Source organism: Pinus tabuliformis, chromosome 2_2 (genome assembly GCF_031772625.1).
Source record: "Pinus tabuliformis cultivar Carrire ecotype Pingquan chromosome 2_2, CPIR1, whole genome shotgun sequence".
Taxonomy (NCBI): domain Eukaryota; kingdom Viridiplantae; phylum Streptophyta; class Pinopsida; order Pinales; family Pinaceae; genus Pinus; species Pinus tabuliformis.
In genome coordinates this window covers 102,570,619-102,588,523 of record NC_142300.1, presented here as the reverse complement: position 1 = coordinate 102,588,523, position 17,905 = coordinate 102,570,619, and the positions used below count along the sequence as shown (strand labels likewise).

The following is a 17,905-nucleotide window of genomic DNA, read 5'->3' as shown; positions in this document are numbered from 1 at the left end:
AAAAGTATCTTTAAAATTTCTTTTCCAAACACATAACTTTCCATCGATGAATGCCACCTTGAACCCTTTGTCCCCCATGGCTGAAATGGACACGAGGTTCTTCTTGAGATCAGGTACATATAGTTCTTCTTGGAAATGAATAATGTTACCTTGAGTCAATTGAAGTGTAACATTCCCTACTCCCTTCACAGGATAGGTGGCACCGTCTCTAAGGATGACCTCCAAATTTGTCTCCTTTTCTATCAGATTAGAGAGGGCTTCCTTGTATCTGGTGAAGTGCCTTGAGGCACCACTACCAATCAGCCAATTTCCCAAAGTGTCCGGAGGAGAGGCAGTGGAGAGGGGCAATATAAGATAGTACTCGTTTTGCTTATTGTTAACAACATTTGATTTTTCAGGCCTCGAGTTCCTTGATTTCTTGGAGAGTCGACCATTTCCTTGATGTCCCACATTCCCTTTTCCTTTGCCATTGGACCTGTCATTCCTTTGATCGTTGTTGTTGAAGTTTCCCCTGGAATGATTGTGATCATCATCATGCAATGTGTCCCTTCTATTTGGACACTCCCTTGCATAGTGGCCAAACTTATTGCAAACAAATCACCTACCCTTCCTTCCTCCCTTAAATCGAGGTTTTCCATGGAAATGACCTTTAGACCCTGCATTATTTCTCCTTTTCGCATGAGCGGAGAATGCAATGGGCTTGCTTCTATTAGAAGGCATTTCTTGCTCCACCATTTTTGTTTCTTCTTGAATGCATCTCGACATCAATTCTTCAAACCCTGGAATTCAATCATTGTTGAGGACGGTGATTCTAAATACATACCACTTGTGGAATACTAAAGAAGGTATGTTTTTGATGATTGTTTCAGTATCTTTTCATTAGAACTTGCAAAACTTTTGTATCATGAACTCGGAAAATGATAAAGAATTATAATAAAACATGTGAGATTAATATGCAAGACTAAAACGCTGACAATTGTCATTTCCTTATGCAGGGAGGAGTGAAAAGGAGAAGTTGTCGTTCCAAAGGAAAGGACAAGGACGGGTTAACCGTTGTCCCTTTGACGGGAGACCGAATGCAAACAAGGCAAAGCAAATCAAAGCGAATCGGCTCGGAAAAGGAGGTGGAGATATCAGCTCGGCACAGGAGAGAAAAGAAATGACTGAGGACTAACGGTTCGGAAAATCAGGGATAGTTGTTTTATCTATTATTGCACTTAAACATCTCCACCGTCACCCTTATAAAAGGGGCAGCACTGTTAGCTCGGGAAGGGAAGAGTTAGACACGGTTATGCTTTTATGTAATTTCTTTTAAGATCAAAACTTTGATCATCAAGTCTCGCTAAGAACTAGTTTATTGTAATTCTGCTTTATGCATTAATACAAACTTGGTTATTACTTCATCTCTGAGTTTGGATTAACTTCAAGCGGTGTACCCCTGGAGGCTAAGGGCCCGGCCCTGGATGACACTTGCTCCTGTATTATTACGTTTAGTATATGTGTGGTTTGCCTATCGACATTATTTGGTAATCTAATGTGTTTTATAAGTTTACATCACATGCTCTATTATGTTTAATTCATTAAGGTTTTTACAGAGAGAACTATTGTATTGACTCTGCATCATATTACTGTTCTTTTAAGAGTTGATCCAATAGTGCTAGTCTTGACAGAATACTGTTACTATTCCATTTCAGAGCTTTTGTGTTGTGCACCTGTTCATTAACGTTACGGAATTCATCTTGGGAGTTATGTTCTTTATGATTGTTGGATTTATGAACAATGTTGTTCTATTTTGAAACACAGTCGTATTCTTTCTAACTGAGATTGATACTGGGATCAGATTACTATTTAAGTGTGTTGTGTGCATATATGGTTTTCAAGCGTTGTTCCATAATTTATCAGTAACCAGTGTTGTTCCATTGGTGTGTGCTGTTCGATTCGCCCCTAAGAGTGAAAGATTGTCGTTTGATTACGATTAATGCATTTGATCTGATAGATTAAGATTGTTACTGCTTGTGAGACTTAGTTGCTGTTCTATTTCTTAGCTGCGGTCCTATTTCAGAATTGTTGTTCCATTTTGGATTTGATGTTCCATTGCAGACTTGCTATTCGATTTCTTAATTGTTGTTCCATTTCTTATCTGTCGTTCCATTTCCTGTCGTTTGTTATTTTGGTGTGAAGAACGATCTAAGGTTGTAGTGAGCATTGACATTTACTCTCTAGTTCCCAGATCCACGATCTGTTCTCTGATTTCCTTTTCCATCAGTTTCCAAAGGGATGGGTTATTGCTACCGAACCCTTGACTGATAAGTTGCTTAGTCTTTTGAATGTGTGATTTAATCTTTTGAAGAAGTTAAGCTGTAGACAAGCATTTACTCTTGTATTTCTGAACACTGTACTACTAGCATTACTCTGGCAAATGATAGCCTCAGACTGAGACACTCTTTGAAACAACAAAACGTTCCTGGATTGACATATTAATGTGAGGTAATTAGAGGTGAAAGAGACCCTTTTTATAGCTCTACATTTTGGCGCCGTTGCCGGGGAAAGAGTGTAGCCATTTGTTCTTTTTTTCAGAGTAGTGTACGAACCTGCTAGGGAAGAATTGGATTTTAAAAACGAAAGGTAAGAACCTACGTGTGGAGCATGTAAAAGCCCTGCTCCTCTGTCCGCTTTCCTACAGATTTGTTGTTGTTTTGTTTGAATAGAATTTAGTAGTTAATTTGAGTGCATGACTAAGCAGAAAAAACCAGAATAAAATAAAATAAAATAAAAAAATACCAAACCTCTACCCAAGCCAGAAAAAGCTAAGGGGTCGATGACCCTTGGCCAACCGACCTTCATAGACGAAATCTACAAGAGAACAGAATCTCAACCCTCAGTAGGACCCAGGAAAGTCATTTCTAAACAGCCTACTAGTTCCCTTCAGGCCACAAGATCACCATCTGTAGCCTTTGCTGAGGTGCATAGTCAAACTGAAGAGTAGGACTTTCAAGAAATTGAAAATTCTACTCCAGAACTATTGCAGGAAGGGAATTTCAGCAATCTTTGTGAAGGAGAAGGAGAGACAGGGGAAACTGAGGAACCAAGGTCTCCTATTGGAACAACTCAGCCATTAAATAGCCCAGACAAGGGAAGTGTTACAAAAATCATTGTTGAAGAAACTCAATCTCCTCAGACATCAGGCATTCTCATTATCCCAGATAGAGGAAGTGTTATTAAAACTATTCCTGTCAAAGCCATTCCCTCTCAACCTAGGAATACCCTCCTAGATATCCCAGAAGGTTATTGGCATATATTCGACCCAATGGCTCAAAACCAACCAAACACCCAAACCTCTACATTACAATACCCCATAGTGGATTCTGCAGCAAATGCGCCTATGAAAGCAATCCCTCTACAACATATCCCCACATTCCACGGTCTTACATTAGAAGATCCGGATGCATTTTTATTTGAATTTGATGTGCTGTGCAGGGGATATGATTACACCACCAACCCCCAGAAACTGAAACTATTTCCCTCTACATTAAAAGGGGTTGCTTTAAGATGGTTTATGGGATTAGGTGGCGGGGTTATAAATAACTGGGATCAAATGAAAGAATCTTTTCTAAAAAAATATCAGGATTATTGCAGGTCTAGAGAACTGAAGGACGAAATATTCCAGATGACAGCGAGACCGAATGAAACATTGGATGAGTATGTGGAACGTTTCCAGTATAATCTACAAAGATCTCCTTATGCATCACTACCTTTACCTGATAATGTGTTAAAAACAGCGTTAATAAGGGGCACGAAGGAACAATGTATTGAAACATTAAACATTATGGGAAAAGGGGATATTTATCAAGAAAATGACATTATTGATTTATGTATCAGGAGCTCGAGAGGCAGCACAAGAGTAAAACCGGCAGAACATGATCAATTTGTAAGAGATAATAAAATTTCGACAGAAGGAGTAACACGTGTAGAAATTGGAAATTTATTGGAAAATTTTAAAACTGATATACTAGGGACACTGACTACACAACTTGATATTATGCAGGCCAAACAGAAGCAAATGGAGGCAGAACAGAATTTGGCGATCTTCTGTCCCCGATGCAGGAAAAAGCATAGCCACAAGGAGTGTCCACTGGATACAGTCCAAACATGCGCCATCTGTACAAAAGATCACCTTACGGAGAGTTGTCCCTCACTTCCTGGATTGAAAGCGGTATATAAGGAAGCAGAAGAAGAGCCAAAATCGGTGTATTTGCTCAACCAGCGTCGTCAGTGGCAGCCGAGACAATCTGGTATGTTTCCAGACCCAACTTCTTCTTTTCAACCTCCGCAGTATAATGCTCAACAATATAATATGTGGCAAAATCAATCCCAATCCTCGTTTCCAAACTAGTCACCACAGCCGTTTCCTTCTTCAAACCTGTGGTTGAATCAGGCAAGCCAATCTGGTTGGCCGAATTTTCCTTATACCCCACCATATTGGCAAAGTAACTCATATCCACCGCAATGGACTCCCCCTACCTCGCAAAGTTTAGCGTGACAGACAAACTGGCAGAGACCGATGCATCAGCCAGTAGGAACCATTCCGCTCCCTCAACCTACACTGCAAGCCTTACAACAAAATCCCCAGTCTAATCTGAGACCGCAACTCCCAGCCCAACCCAACCCCAATCCAAATAACAGACCGGTTCAATCTATCAAAATCATAGAAACACCTGAGATAGGAGCCGATCTGAGGGAGTATAATGATATTCAGTTAAGATATGGACGTATTATTGAAACCGAGGGAGATAAGACAGTTCAGATTGAAGATCAGTTACCCAGAGAACATCTGTCACAACAAGAGGATGTGAATAAACAACAAACTCATAATCAAGCAACCACATCCTCTCCTCCGTTCCCAGAACGATTAGTCATACCTCGACCTATACAATATCCTGATTTTGACATTCTGGGAGAATTACAAAATCTGTACATAAAAATTCCATTCCTCCAAGCCATTCAAGACATCCTGATATACACAAAAACTATCAAAGAATTGTGCATAAAGAAACCAAGGAGGAATATAACAAATAATCCAAGAGTCCAAGTAGTCGGCACTTTATCTGACTTGCTATCAGGGAAAGAAACACCCATTAAATATGAAGACCCAGGAAATCCAATTGTAACTGTCCAAATTTATGGTCAGACCCTGTCCAATGCCTTAGTTGATCTAGGAGCTGCAATTAATATCTTAACAACCACTACTTGCCAAAAGCTAGGCATTACATCTGTAGAACCCACCTCTACCTTGCTAGAATTGCCTGACCGATTTGTGGTTAGGCCAGAGGGTACTCTACATGATGTCATGGTCTCTGTTGATTCCTGGGAATATCCAACCGATTTTTTGATAATAAATCCCAAAACCCGACTTGATGGACATCCATTGATTTTAGGTAGACCTTGGCTTACCACTGCCGATGCTTATATTGGTTGCCGGCAAGGAAATATGACCATAACCAAAGGACCAAATATCAAGAATTTAGTTATATATCCTCCAGCGCAGCCAAGTGTCACAATAATCAAAACTAATAAGCACCTTGTATCATACCTTACTGATAACATTAGATCTCCATTAACTATACAAGAGGCACTTGATTTCAAAGACCAAACAGAAGATGATGCCATTAATAATTTTATTAGTCAAAGTGAATCCAGGTCCTGCACACAGTGTCACATGATAGAAGCAGCATTTGATAATGAATTAGAAGAAGATCCTCTGAAAGATACACATGATCAAACAATACCTGTTACTTCTGTTGCAAATAGTAAAATTGTGGAGATTGAACCGGGAAAAACCTTAAATATTAATGCCAACCTCACACCTGAACAAGAAATGAAGCTCATCTGTTTGTTAAGGAAATATAAAGAAGCATTTGCATGGGACTACCCTGATATGAAAGAAATTGACCCCCAATTATGTACACACCACATTTATATAGAAAACGATGCGAGACCTGTTCGTCAACCTCAAAGGAGACTTAATCCTCATCTAAAAGATGTGGTAAAAGTTGAACTTCAAAAACTTTTAGATGTCAATTTTATCTATCCTATCTCTGATAGTAAATGGGTCTCTCCGCTTGTGGTGGTACCAAAAAAGAATGGGAAATGGAGAATCTGTGTGGACTACAGGGAGCTAAATAAAGCAACACAAAAAGACCACTTTCCTCTCCCATTCATCGACCAAGTATTAGACACTTTAGCAGGAAAGAAATTCTTTTCTTTCCTGGATGGCTTCAGTGGATACAATCAGATTCAGATTGCCCCTGAAGACCAAGACAAAACTACTTTTACTTGTCCTTGGGAAACATTTGCCTACCAAGTTCTACTTTTTGGCTTATGCAATACTCCTACCACATTCCAAAGGGTTATCCTTCGCATTTTTGCAGATTTAATAAATGATGGACTTGAAGTATACATGGATGACTTTACACCATATGGAGATGATTTCAATTCAGCATTGGATACCCTAGAAAAAGTCCTACAACGCTGCATTGCTACCAGGCTTTGTTTAAGCCACGAAAAATGTTATATGATGATGACTGAAGGACTTATCCTAGGACACTATATTTCAGCAGCTGGCATTCAGGTAGACCCAGCCAAAATCCAAATACTTTTGCTTATTCCCACTCCTACCACTCAAACAGAGGTACGCAGTTTTCTTGGATTTTCTGGTTATTATAGGAGATTTATAGAACATTATTCGCACATTGTTTCACCTCTATATGCACTAACTAGTAACGTTGATTTTCTTTGGACAGAAAAATGTGAACGTGCTTTCAAGGATCTAAAGAAGCTCGTATCCACAGCCCCAGTCCTTCGAGGACCAAATTGGGATTTGCCATTCCAAATATCATCTGATGCCTCAGATACAGCCATTAGAGCGGTCCTTGGGCAGGAAGAGGATAAAAAACCATATGCAATTTATTACATTAGCAAAAATTTATCCCCTGCTGAATTAAACCAATGTTGTGAAAAGCGCGAGCGGGATTAAATTGGCGCTGGGAATGAAGCGGAAAAAAACGGAAAAAGCGGAAAAAAGCGGGAAAAAAGCGGGAAAAAAGCATTTGGTACAAAAATATTCATTTTTTTTCATTTTTTTTCATTTTTTTTAATATCTAAACAATCTACAACATAAAATAAATACATTGACACATAAATATGATAAGAAAACTAATATATAAGATGTTTAATATCATTTCTAGCGCTAAAATCACACATAACATTGAATCATGTCCTGAATAGTAAGTCCTGACTCCTGAGTCCCAACTCAGCCTCAAAATATCAACAAAAAATATGATAATGTATCTCATCATGTCATAATGTCATAGACTCATATACAATAAAATGAAAGTCTAATCCTATTGATTTCCTCTGCCCCTCTTGCGAGAAAATGTCACAGCTTTCTCTTTCCCTCTAGATGTAGATGTTGGTGCCTGTGCTGGTGGAAATGGCAATGGAGTCTGATGTGCTCTAGAAGCTGAAGAACTAGAAGTATGAGCTACAAGAGGTAGACCACGTCCTCTACTGGTCCTAGTGGTAGCCCGGGTAGGCGGTGTCACCTCCTCCTCCTCCTCCTCCTCCTCCTCCTCCTCCCCCTCCACTACATCCTGCACTAACCAATCATCCGCAGAATTCATGAGAGGTCTCTCGGCCTCAACCCTCCATGCAGCAGTGGTGTCAATCCCATCCAATGAGATGGCATCCACATCAGGTGTCCTCTCAAGTTGCCTCACCCACAATCGAAGATTGTAGTAGACATAGACCATGTCATTAAGGCGCTGGGACTCCAACCTGTACAAAGATCATGAAATAATAATTAATAATTAATATTATAAAAAAAATATTGTTTTATGAATTCAAAAATTTATTTGAAAATTTGCAATATTTTAAATGTTTAAGTGTTAACCTGTTGCGCTTCTTGTTGTGTATTTTTTCAAATACACTCCAGTTGCGCTCACATCCTGAGGAGCTGCATGTTTGGCTGAGGATGCATACGGCAAGCTTTTGCAAAAGGGGTACTCTGCCACCATACATCTTCCACCATGCATCTACAACAAAATTACAAATAAAATTTTAAATAAACATAAGAAAAAAATGGAATTTGAAGAGACAATGAAATTTGAAACAAAGTTACAAACTAAAAAATACCTGGCATTTTAATCGTCCTATCAGTGACAGCCATCTCAAAGCCAAATGTGCCACCTGCCATCTTATATGTCTCAATTTGTTTAGAGATCTCTATACGTTGTTCTGGAGATCGCACCATCTTCTGGACATAGGATAAGAATCCATCCATGATCTCAGCATCAAAATCAAAACCACATGCACAAGAAAATGCAGGGTTCAGGAAAAGCCCAGCAGCATGAATGGGACGATGGAGTGTGTTGTTCCATCGCTCATCAATCACTCCCCATAGGAGTTGTTTCTGAAACCCATCATCTCCCTTATCATCATAGTATGCCCGAATGGCTTCTTTGGCCCTGTCCATGGCTTCATACAAATAGCCCATTGCGGGCTTCTCACCATCAACAAACCGAAGAACCTTTACCAAAGGTTCAGTAACGGCGCACACCTCCTGCACTCCCGCCCAGAAGTCTTCCTAGTATGAAACTAGTCTGCATACGACCTCTCTTCTGGTTTGCGGCTCATTGACATAGCACGCCACTCCTCTGAAAGAAACATTCTCTTCAAATCCCACATAGAATTCAGGAAGGATTGAAGAGATATGAAACTCGTGGCAAACCGTGTAATGGCGGGGCGCACCAACTCTTTGTTGTTGGTAAATCTTCTCATCAAGCTAAGCACAAATGTATGATTATATATAAATTTTGTGATGCTTTTTGATGAGTCAACAATATCTTTGACAAAGGGAATTTTCCCTATGTCCTCTAACATCAAATCAATACAATGGGCAGCACAAGGTGTCCAAAATAAAGTAGGATGCCTGTCCATAAGCATTCTACCAGCAGCAACATAATTTGCAGCATTGTCCGTTATGACTTGGACAACATGTTGTTCACCCACCTCCAAAATAAACACATGCAGCAAATCACATAAAGTTCTTGCATCTTTGATTTGATGAGATGTATCAACAGATTTGATAAACATAGTCCCCTCGGGACAACTAACCAAGAAGTTTATAAGGGTTCTCCCCTTTTGGTCAGTCCAACCATCTGACATAACAGTGCATCCTGTTTGTGCCCATGATGCCCTAAAATCCTCCAATCTTTGGGTGTAGTCACGCTTTTCATCTTGAAGAATCCGGCCTCTGAAATCATGATAAGAAGGGATTTTGTACCCCAGGCCAACACTGGCAATAGCATCAACAGTAGGTTGGAAAAATGGATTATTCCTTACAATGCTGAAAGGAATATCACTCCAGAGGAGAAATTTTGCCATCAACCTCTCAGCTTGTTCTTTTTCAGTTCTTTTTAGCATTGAACCGATAGATGGTTGTGAACCAGGTGTGGTTCGAGGAACAAAAAATGATGATGCAACTACCGGATTGACTGATGCTGCAGTAGAACCAGTGCCACTTGGCCCACTTCCTTCAGCTGACCTTTTTAGTTGCCTTTTGAGTTCTTCTTTGGCCTCTCTAATGTGCTCTAATTCTCCCAATGCTCTCATGGCTCTTTGGATAAGTTCAGGATTTGTATTTATACGGGGCCCCACATCATGTCCAGGGATTTGTGCAAGGTGAAACTTCAACCTGTACACCCCCCCGCGTATGTCCTTTCCACACAACTTGCAATTCAAGTTTTGTCTATCATTCGGAGCTTTAGGTTCACCATATTCCCAGAAAGGATCCAATTTCCTTGGCATGTTTGTTTTTGAATTTTGAATTTGCAAACCTATGGGAAAACAAGGATTAGGAAATAGGAATTTAGGATTACAATTTAGCATTTACAAAATTACAAGTTACAAATTTCCAAAATCCAAAGTTCCAAACCCTAGTTACCCAACCAAATGGCAAATGCCAAAAACAATGAAAAAACATAAACAATGTTCAAAAAAAAAAAAAAAAAAAAAAAATTGGTTCCCATAGTCATACCAATTTACCCATCCAAAATCAATGAAAAAATACAAAAAATTATTTAAAAACAATGAAAACAAAAGGAAAATGGTGCCCATATGAAGTTTCCCAACCAAAAACAATGAAAAACAATGTTTTTAAACAAGGAAAACAAAAAAAAATTAATCTACATACCGTTTTAATAGAGAAATTGGTGGTCTCCTCTTGAATTTGTCCTGCAATCCCTTAGATTTCCTCACAAACCCTCCAGCTCCTCTCTCCAACACCTTCTCCTCCTCCTACGCGCGCCCACATTGAAAATGAACCAAAAAAAAATGAAATTCTCATTATAAAACTCGCTGCCCCGCGTCCTCGCGCTTTTTTCGCAAAAAAACGCGCTTTATTCGGAAAAAAGCACTATAAAAAAAGTGCCGCTTTTTTCCCATAAAAAGCGCGATTAAATCGCTAGAGGGAAGAAAGCGCGCGTTTTTGAAAAAAGCGCGATTAAATCGCGCTTTTAACAACACTGAATTAAACTACACTGTTACTGAAAAAGAGTTTCTAGCTGTAATACATGCTATCAATAAGTTTAGACATTACATTACTGGATATCCTGTTATCTTGTACATAGATCATTCTGCCATAAAATATTTAGCAAACATGCCTATCACAAACGGCATAATAACTAGATGGCTGATTTTATTGCAAGAATTTGATATTACAATCAAGGATCGACCGGGCAAAAAAAATCCTGTAGCTGATTTTCTCTCAAAAATGCCAAAGCCAATCGATGCAGCAGCAGTTCAAGACCAATTTCCGGACGAGCATCTCTTTGTTGTGGTTGTTCAAACACCCTGGTATGCTGATGTTGCCAATTACCTAGCAATAGGTAAATTACCAAAGCATCTAACCCCTAATAAGCGGAAACAAATTATTCAGTGGAGTGCTCGATTTTCATGGATTGGGCGCTATTTGTTTCACACAGGGGCAGACATGCACATCAGGAGATGCATTCGAGAAGATGAAATCTTTGACATTTTAAAAGCCTGCCATGACGGACCATGTGGTGGACATTTCGCCGATCACAGAACTGGACATAAAGAGCTGCAGACAAGGTATTGGCGCACGATTTTCAAAGACGCAAAGAAATTTGTCCAAGCCTGTGACAGTTGCCAGCGAGCAGGATGCCCTGGTCAGTCTGATGAGATGCCTCTGAAACCACAGCTAGTCATCGAACCATTCGAGCGATGGGCTCTTGATTTCGTTGGACCAATTAACCCATCATCAAACCAGAAAACATATATTTTGGTGGCAACAAAATATGTCACCAAGTGGGTTGAAGCAGAGGCATTGCCTAGAGCTACAAAGGACTCTGTCATACAGTTCCTGTTCCATCTATTTGTACGTTATGGCCTTCCAAGAGAAATAATTACGGACTGTGGACCACAGTTTGCTGGGAATAGAATAGTTGTAACACTCAACAACTATCATGTCCAGCATAAAATCACTACTCCATACCACCCACAGGAAAATGGACAGGTAGAAAGCAGCAATAAAATAATAGAAGCAATCCTAACGAAAACCATTGCGTCACATAGACGTGATTGGGCTGCCAGACTACCTGAAGCACTGTGGGCTTACAGAACAACATGGAGAAGCACCACTGGTTACTCACCTTATCAATTAGTGTTTGGAAAACAACCCATTTTCCCCATAGAATTCGAAATCCAAACATTACGAATAGCACAGGAAGTTGGCTTAGATCTAACCGAGGCACAGATTAATCGATTGCAGCAGATCAATGAGCTGGACGAAATTAGGCTCTCTGCACTTCAAAACACTGCCCTGATCCAACAGCAACGAGCTAAATGGCATGATGCTCTCATTAAAAATAAAGTCTTCCACGAGGGAGACTGGGCTCTGTTGTACGACTCCAGGTTTCAGGACTTCCCCGGGAAACTCCAGACTCGTTGGTTGGGACCATACGAAATCCAGAAGGTACATGACAATGGGACCCTTACTTTAGTCACTATTGACGGTTCTGGATATGCCTTCAAGGCAAATGGCCACCGAGTTCATCTCTACCGTAAGCCACTCACTCGGGAGTCCTTCTGCCAGCAGCTACGCCAAGACTCTGATATGGAGATTTTGGGGGAGGAAGAGAAGTCTTCCTCACCTGTAATTCATTAAGGAATTTATTTCTTTCTACAGTTTGTACATAAGTTCTTTTCTTGAATCATTTTTGTACATATTTTTGCTGTTATTATTTTTGTTGTTCCTTTTTTTTTTCAAAAGAACAGCATTTTCTTCTGGCTATTCCTTTTTCAAAAGAGCAACCCCCTTTGGATCAGTCGTCATCTTGTTGCAATTTGGTTCTTTTTCTTTATTTTTGTGTGTTTTTCTATTCTTTTTACAAAGGAACAGCATTTTTGATCTCTGTCGTTCCTTTTCCAAAGGAATGACATTTGTGTGTTTTTGCTGTTCCTTTTCCAAAGGAACAGCGTTTTTTATTTCTTTTGTTCCTTTTCCACAGGAACGGCATTTGCCTGTTTTCCTGTTCCTTTTCTAAAGGAACAACAATTCGATTTCTGTTGTTCCTTTTTCAAAGGAACGGCATATCTGCGTGTTTTGTTGTTCCTCTTCCAAAGGAACAGCATTTTCGATTTCCACTGTTCCTTTTCCAAAGGAACGGCATTTTTGCATGTCTTTGTTGTTCTTTTTCCAAATGAACAACATTTTTTATTTTTGTTGTTCCTTTTCCAAAGGAACGGCATTTTTTACGTCTTTTGTTCCTTTTCCAAAGGAACAGCATTTTTGGTTTCTGTTGTTCCTTTTCCTAAGGAACGGCATTTCTGTGTGATTGTTGTTCCTTTCCCACGGGAACAGCATTTTTGATTTCTGGTGTTCCTTTTTCAAAGGAACAGCATTGGAATGTTCTGTTGTTCCTTTTCCAAAGGAACAACATCTGTGTGTTCTGTTGTTCCTTTTTTCACAGGAACAGCATTTGTATTTTCTGCTATTTGTGGTCTTTTGTTGTTCCTTTTTCCAAAAGGAACACCACTTGCATGCTTTTGCTCTCCCTATGAAATAGCTTATTTCTTTTGTTGTTCTAAATTAAGGATGCTTATTGCTCCTGTTCTTTCAAGTCTTTTAGAATACAGCTATGCACTTATGCAATGGATACAAAATCACAACATACTAAAATCAGCGAATCATAAATCGTTATTTTTATAAGGCTCTGCATTGGTAAGAGGTCAGAAGGAAGGACACACTTATTTATCATCTTTTGCTGTCATTGTTCTACTAATTATGCTATGATTGGTCATCTTTATCATGACGACCCGTTTTTAATCCTCTTTGATTATTAGTTAGAAATAACAGCAAAGGGTTTATATCTTCCTATTGAGATGTTAAGACCTCTTCCAGCATTCATACTCTTAAGGAGTGTTGAACCACCCCTTGTGTATAAATAAGGGAAAGTACTTTATGAAAAAGAAAAATAAAAAAGTAAACATGACTTATAAGTTGTCAAATGTAGGATAGGGGGTCTCATCAAGAGCCAGCCTACCATGATCATGAGGACGAAAGCGAAGTGGCATTCCCACTATGGCCACCACACCAGGGATATGGTCCAAAAAGTATATCAAATAAACAACCCTTGGAACAGGAGGTCTCATCACGAGCCGGCCTGCCCACTTTTCGCTCCTTCCTCGTGAATGGCATTATGGTTAACTAGTCACCAAGCCAGCATAATGGCCTACATTTTGACATCGCACAACATTCCCTAAGTATACACAAAGGATCATGGTTCCATGAGTGAAATAAACAACTCTGCCAAGGTTATGGACACCTGTCAGTAGCAGAGCACTGTTAATGGTACTGAAGTCACATTATTTACACCAATAGGTGAGTTACTAACACCCTTCTATTTCTTATACCTTAGTAATTAATCATATATCATTTCCCGAATTATATAACGCATGTAAATTTATTATCACCAATCATGGCAGAGTAATTGACAATGACCGCATGAGATTTGGAATGTACGACAAATGTCCTATCCTCCCAGCCTCGCATCATATCACAGCAGCCTCTTACGTAATAAGCGATCTAACTCTACGCCTCGAGTTCAGTAATTCGTTGTTTTTGTAAACATGGCATATTGCCATACGTTGTTCCTTTATGACTCTGTTTCAAAGCGGGCGTTGCTCCTTTATTTGACGGTTGGAACAGCCTATCACATTGCGGGGGGGAGGTTAACCTTATTATTCCCTGGATTACATGTCAGCTCACTATTCGGGAAAGTTGTGTACAAGGGTATGGCACAGCTCAATGGCATACTATTTTTATTTTTCTGCATGAATTGTTGTTCATAAGCCATTTCTATTGTATACTTTGTTTTTGAAAAAGTCTTGCATCTATTAGCCTCTCTGTGTTTCAACAGCACGAACAGTTGTCGTTCCATTGAGAGTTTACAGTGAAACCATGGGAGGAAGATCGATTCAGAGGGAACCGCAGGTGTTGACAGTCTCCGTTGCTGCCCGGGAAATCCTGGCAAGAGCAGGTTGGTTGACTTATCTCAACTGCTTGCAGGAGTCTAACAAGATGGTGGCAATTGAATTCCTGCAGAATTTGCAAGAGGATTACTCCACAGTGAGGGGGAGACACATAGCAGTCACCGATGACACAATCGCAGAAGTCTCGAGACTACCAGCCGCCGAACCTGTATGGACGTTAAAAAAGGAGAGATTGCAAAAGATTATAGAAATCTTCCGGGACGAAGGCCAGAGCCTGGCAATTAGAGGAAAGGGAATTCTGCCAGCAACGCTAGGAAAGCCCTGGGCAGAATTGGCAAGGACCATTCAAAGCTACATTACCTATGAAGGCAGAAAAGACGTGGTAAGACCACGGCATCTTAAACTCTTAGCTGTACTAAAGTAGAAATGCTCTGTAAATTTACCTGCATTTTTGAATTCGTTACTTCATGACGTTGCACGGAGCATAAAAAAGGCACAGCATGTAGAGTCAGTTGTTAGTCATCATGGGTTGATTCGGTTAATTGTCAGCCATAGCCTCACCCAGTAGCAGAGCAGCTGGGAAGAGCTAATTGCCATGATAAATGGGGGATTGACCGCACCATCCCCAAAACGTAAACATGCCACCAGTACACCAGAGCGTCCAGAAAAACGCAGGGAATTAGCAAAACGGAAACATGCCACCAGTACATCTGAGCGTCCAGAAAAACGCAAGGAATTGGCAAAGTGTAAACATACCACCGGTACACCCGAACGGCCAGAAAAACGCAGGAAATCGGTCTGGCTAGCACGGCTACGAGGGAGGCTGGAGAAGCCCCAGGAAAACACCAACCGGCCGGTAGAAATTGAAGATGAGCAACCCTCACGGCCAGAAGGGGAGGCCGAGCAGTCTGAAGAAGAAGAAAAAGAAAAAGGGGCTGAGAAATCTGAAGAAGAAGAAGAAAATGAAGAAGGAGCCGAGCAATATGAAGAAGAAGCCAAGCAATCCGAGCAGAAGGAGGAAATGGAATCGCAGGAAGGTAGCACATTGCAGGACCCAGTGGGAGAAGATGAATTGGCCGAAGTCTTGGCCAATATGGGCGAATATGGCCAACCTTCCAGTCCATCAGACCTCCATGCCGAAAAGAGACCCCAGGAGGAAAATGCACCTGAAGAATCACATGCAAAGGAGGCAGAAGAAGAGAATCTGCCTGTTCATGATGAAGAGATGATAGGAGATACTGAACAGGAACAATCCATTCCTAACCAGAAGACACCGGAAGAAATTCCGGAGGAAGCAGGGGCAGAAAGAGAAGTCGCCCAAGAAATGACAGAACCAGTTAGGGTTCCTGCCCCAGAACAGCCAGAGCAGAACAGTGAAGAAACACCCCAGAAGGAAAATCCGGGAACTAGTCACAGTCCAGGCCGCAGTGAACAGCCTGTTGTTCCTTCTAAGGAAATTTTGGAAATTAAAGAATTGCGAAAGGAACAGCAGAGATTATTGAATATAATAGTCCAGCTCCACCAGCAGATTAGGATCCTGAAAGCAAGGCAAAGGGTAAAAAGGACTTCAGGAAGGAAAAAGGTGACCACTCCAGCAAAACCCCGCAAGGCAAAGGGGCGGAGGACCAGAATTCATCCTGCTGTTCAAAACCCTGTCGAGAACCAGGCTGTTGTTCCAAATGATGCTGAGAAACAGACTGCTGTTCCAATTGAAAAGGAACAGCAACAGACTGATATTCACGTTAAAATAGAAATGGATGAGATGATGACCTGTGATAAGGAAATTCAGACGGAGGCACCACTTTCAGGAGTGATAAGGGTTATGAACTCAAAGCAACGCAATAGGAAAGTTCAGGTAAAACTCCCGGCCTCCACTGTTGCATGGAGAAGAGATCCAAAAACAGTAACCCTGCGAAAGGGGTTGAAGCAAGCTCAGCAAGAAGCAGAAAAGCTTAGAAAGCAAACGGTCCCTCGTGAAAAGCATGAAGAGCTACAGCAACAGCTTAGGAACGTCAATCAATCTGAAAGCCAGGGTTTTGAAAGTTGGCGAAGGGAACAAGAGAAAGTCGCAAAGGTAACTCATAGGCTAGATATCGTTATCAAGCAGATGGATACCTTGTGTTCTTTATACAATGACGTCTTAACATGTAGAGCCCCTGCCAAGAATTATGCCTTGTTTCTACTGGAACGGTATTTACAACTAAAAATAAAGGTTGTTAAAGCAGGTGCCCCCATACAAATTAACACTGTCAATGGTTTTATAAACTGCTATAAGCACTACGGGGTAAAAGCCCAGAGACTACTGTGTGAGTTCTACTTACATAACCTTGTATTAGACGAGGAGACCGAGCTGAACCCTGGCCCTTTTGTTGGAGACATCCAATTGCAGGCATTCATCTCATTTGGGGTTAATCAAATTAAATGGCTTAAAGCCTATAATACTTTCCAGAGGCAAGAAAACGGCTTAGATTTGTGGGTAAGGGCTGAGCCTAGGAACCCATTACAGTTGTGGAAAGCACATAGAAACCTCATGAAGACTCCGGGTGTAATTGAAACATTAGGACCCATGCATGAGGCACTCATTCGACAGGGATTAGAATACTTTCTTTCTATCAAAGACCTTGCCATTGATGCAGCTAAATTTCGGTATCATATCTCTAATCCGAATATCTAGCTCAAGGAACCGTTTAAGTATGAGAATTTTAAATTAGTTGCCAACCGCTTGTACTTCTATGGCGAAATCGTTTTGAGGGCAGGGCCATCCTGGTTAGGATATATGTTCCCGAGTCCAATTATTTGGCACCTTGGACCCGAATACCAAGCCCCGTATGAGATGCCCGAGGGTCAAACAGGCCATTTCTTTGACTACCTAGTTACTCATCATGGCTATAGGCCTCCACATGAGATTCCATCTCCAGCCTATTCTCTCACTGTCTTGCATGTCAACTACAATGTTTTCATGAGGGCATGAAACAGGGTAAGCAGGGGGGGGTGTGGAGTGCTAAAGAAGGTATGTTTTTGATGATTGTTTCAGTATCTTTTCATTAGAACTTGCAAACCTTTTGCATCATGAACTCGGAAAATGATAAAGAATTATAATAAAACATGTGAGATTAATATGCAAGACTAAAACGCTGACAATTGTCATTTCCTTATGCAGGGAGGAGTGAAAACGAGAAGTTGTCGTTCCAAAGGAAAGGACAAGGACGGGTTAACCGTTGTCCCTTTGATGGGAGACCGAATGCAAACAAGGCAAAGCAAATCAAAGCGAATCAGCCCGGAAAAGGAGGTGGAGATATCAGCTCGGCGCAGGAGAGAAAAGAAATGACTGAGG

At 40.7% G+C, this 17,905-nt stretch overlaps 1 protein-coding gene across 8 annotated transcripts in view; it reads right to left on the bottom strand.

Annotated features, from left to right (window-relative positions):
* Positions 1–17,905, bottom strand: part of LOC149191591 (aspartate--tRNA ligase, chloroplastic/mitochondrial-like) — a 373,253-nt gene that overhangs the window by 76,397 nt on the left and 278,951 nt on the right. The window contains exons 12-13 of one of the 8 annotated variants that reach the window (XM_089404353.1): positions 7,949–8,090; positions 7,702–7,833 (exon numbers count right to left, since the gene is read on the bottom strand). The exons of the other annotated variants lie outside the window; for them this stretch is intronic. Coding sequence (XP_089260479.1) covers positions 7,772–7,833; positions 7,949–8,090 — 204 coding nt within the window. The 3' untranslated portion in view covers positions 7,702–7,771. Of the gene's footprint in view, positions 1–7,701; positions 7,834–7,948; positions 8,091–17,905 lie in introns of those variants that run through there. 8 annotated transcript variants of the gene reach the window in all.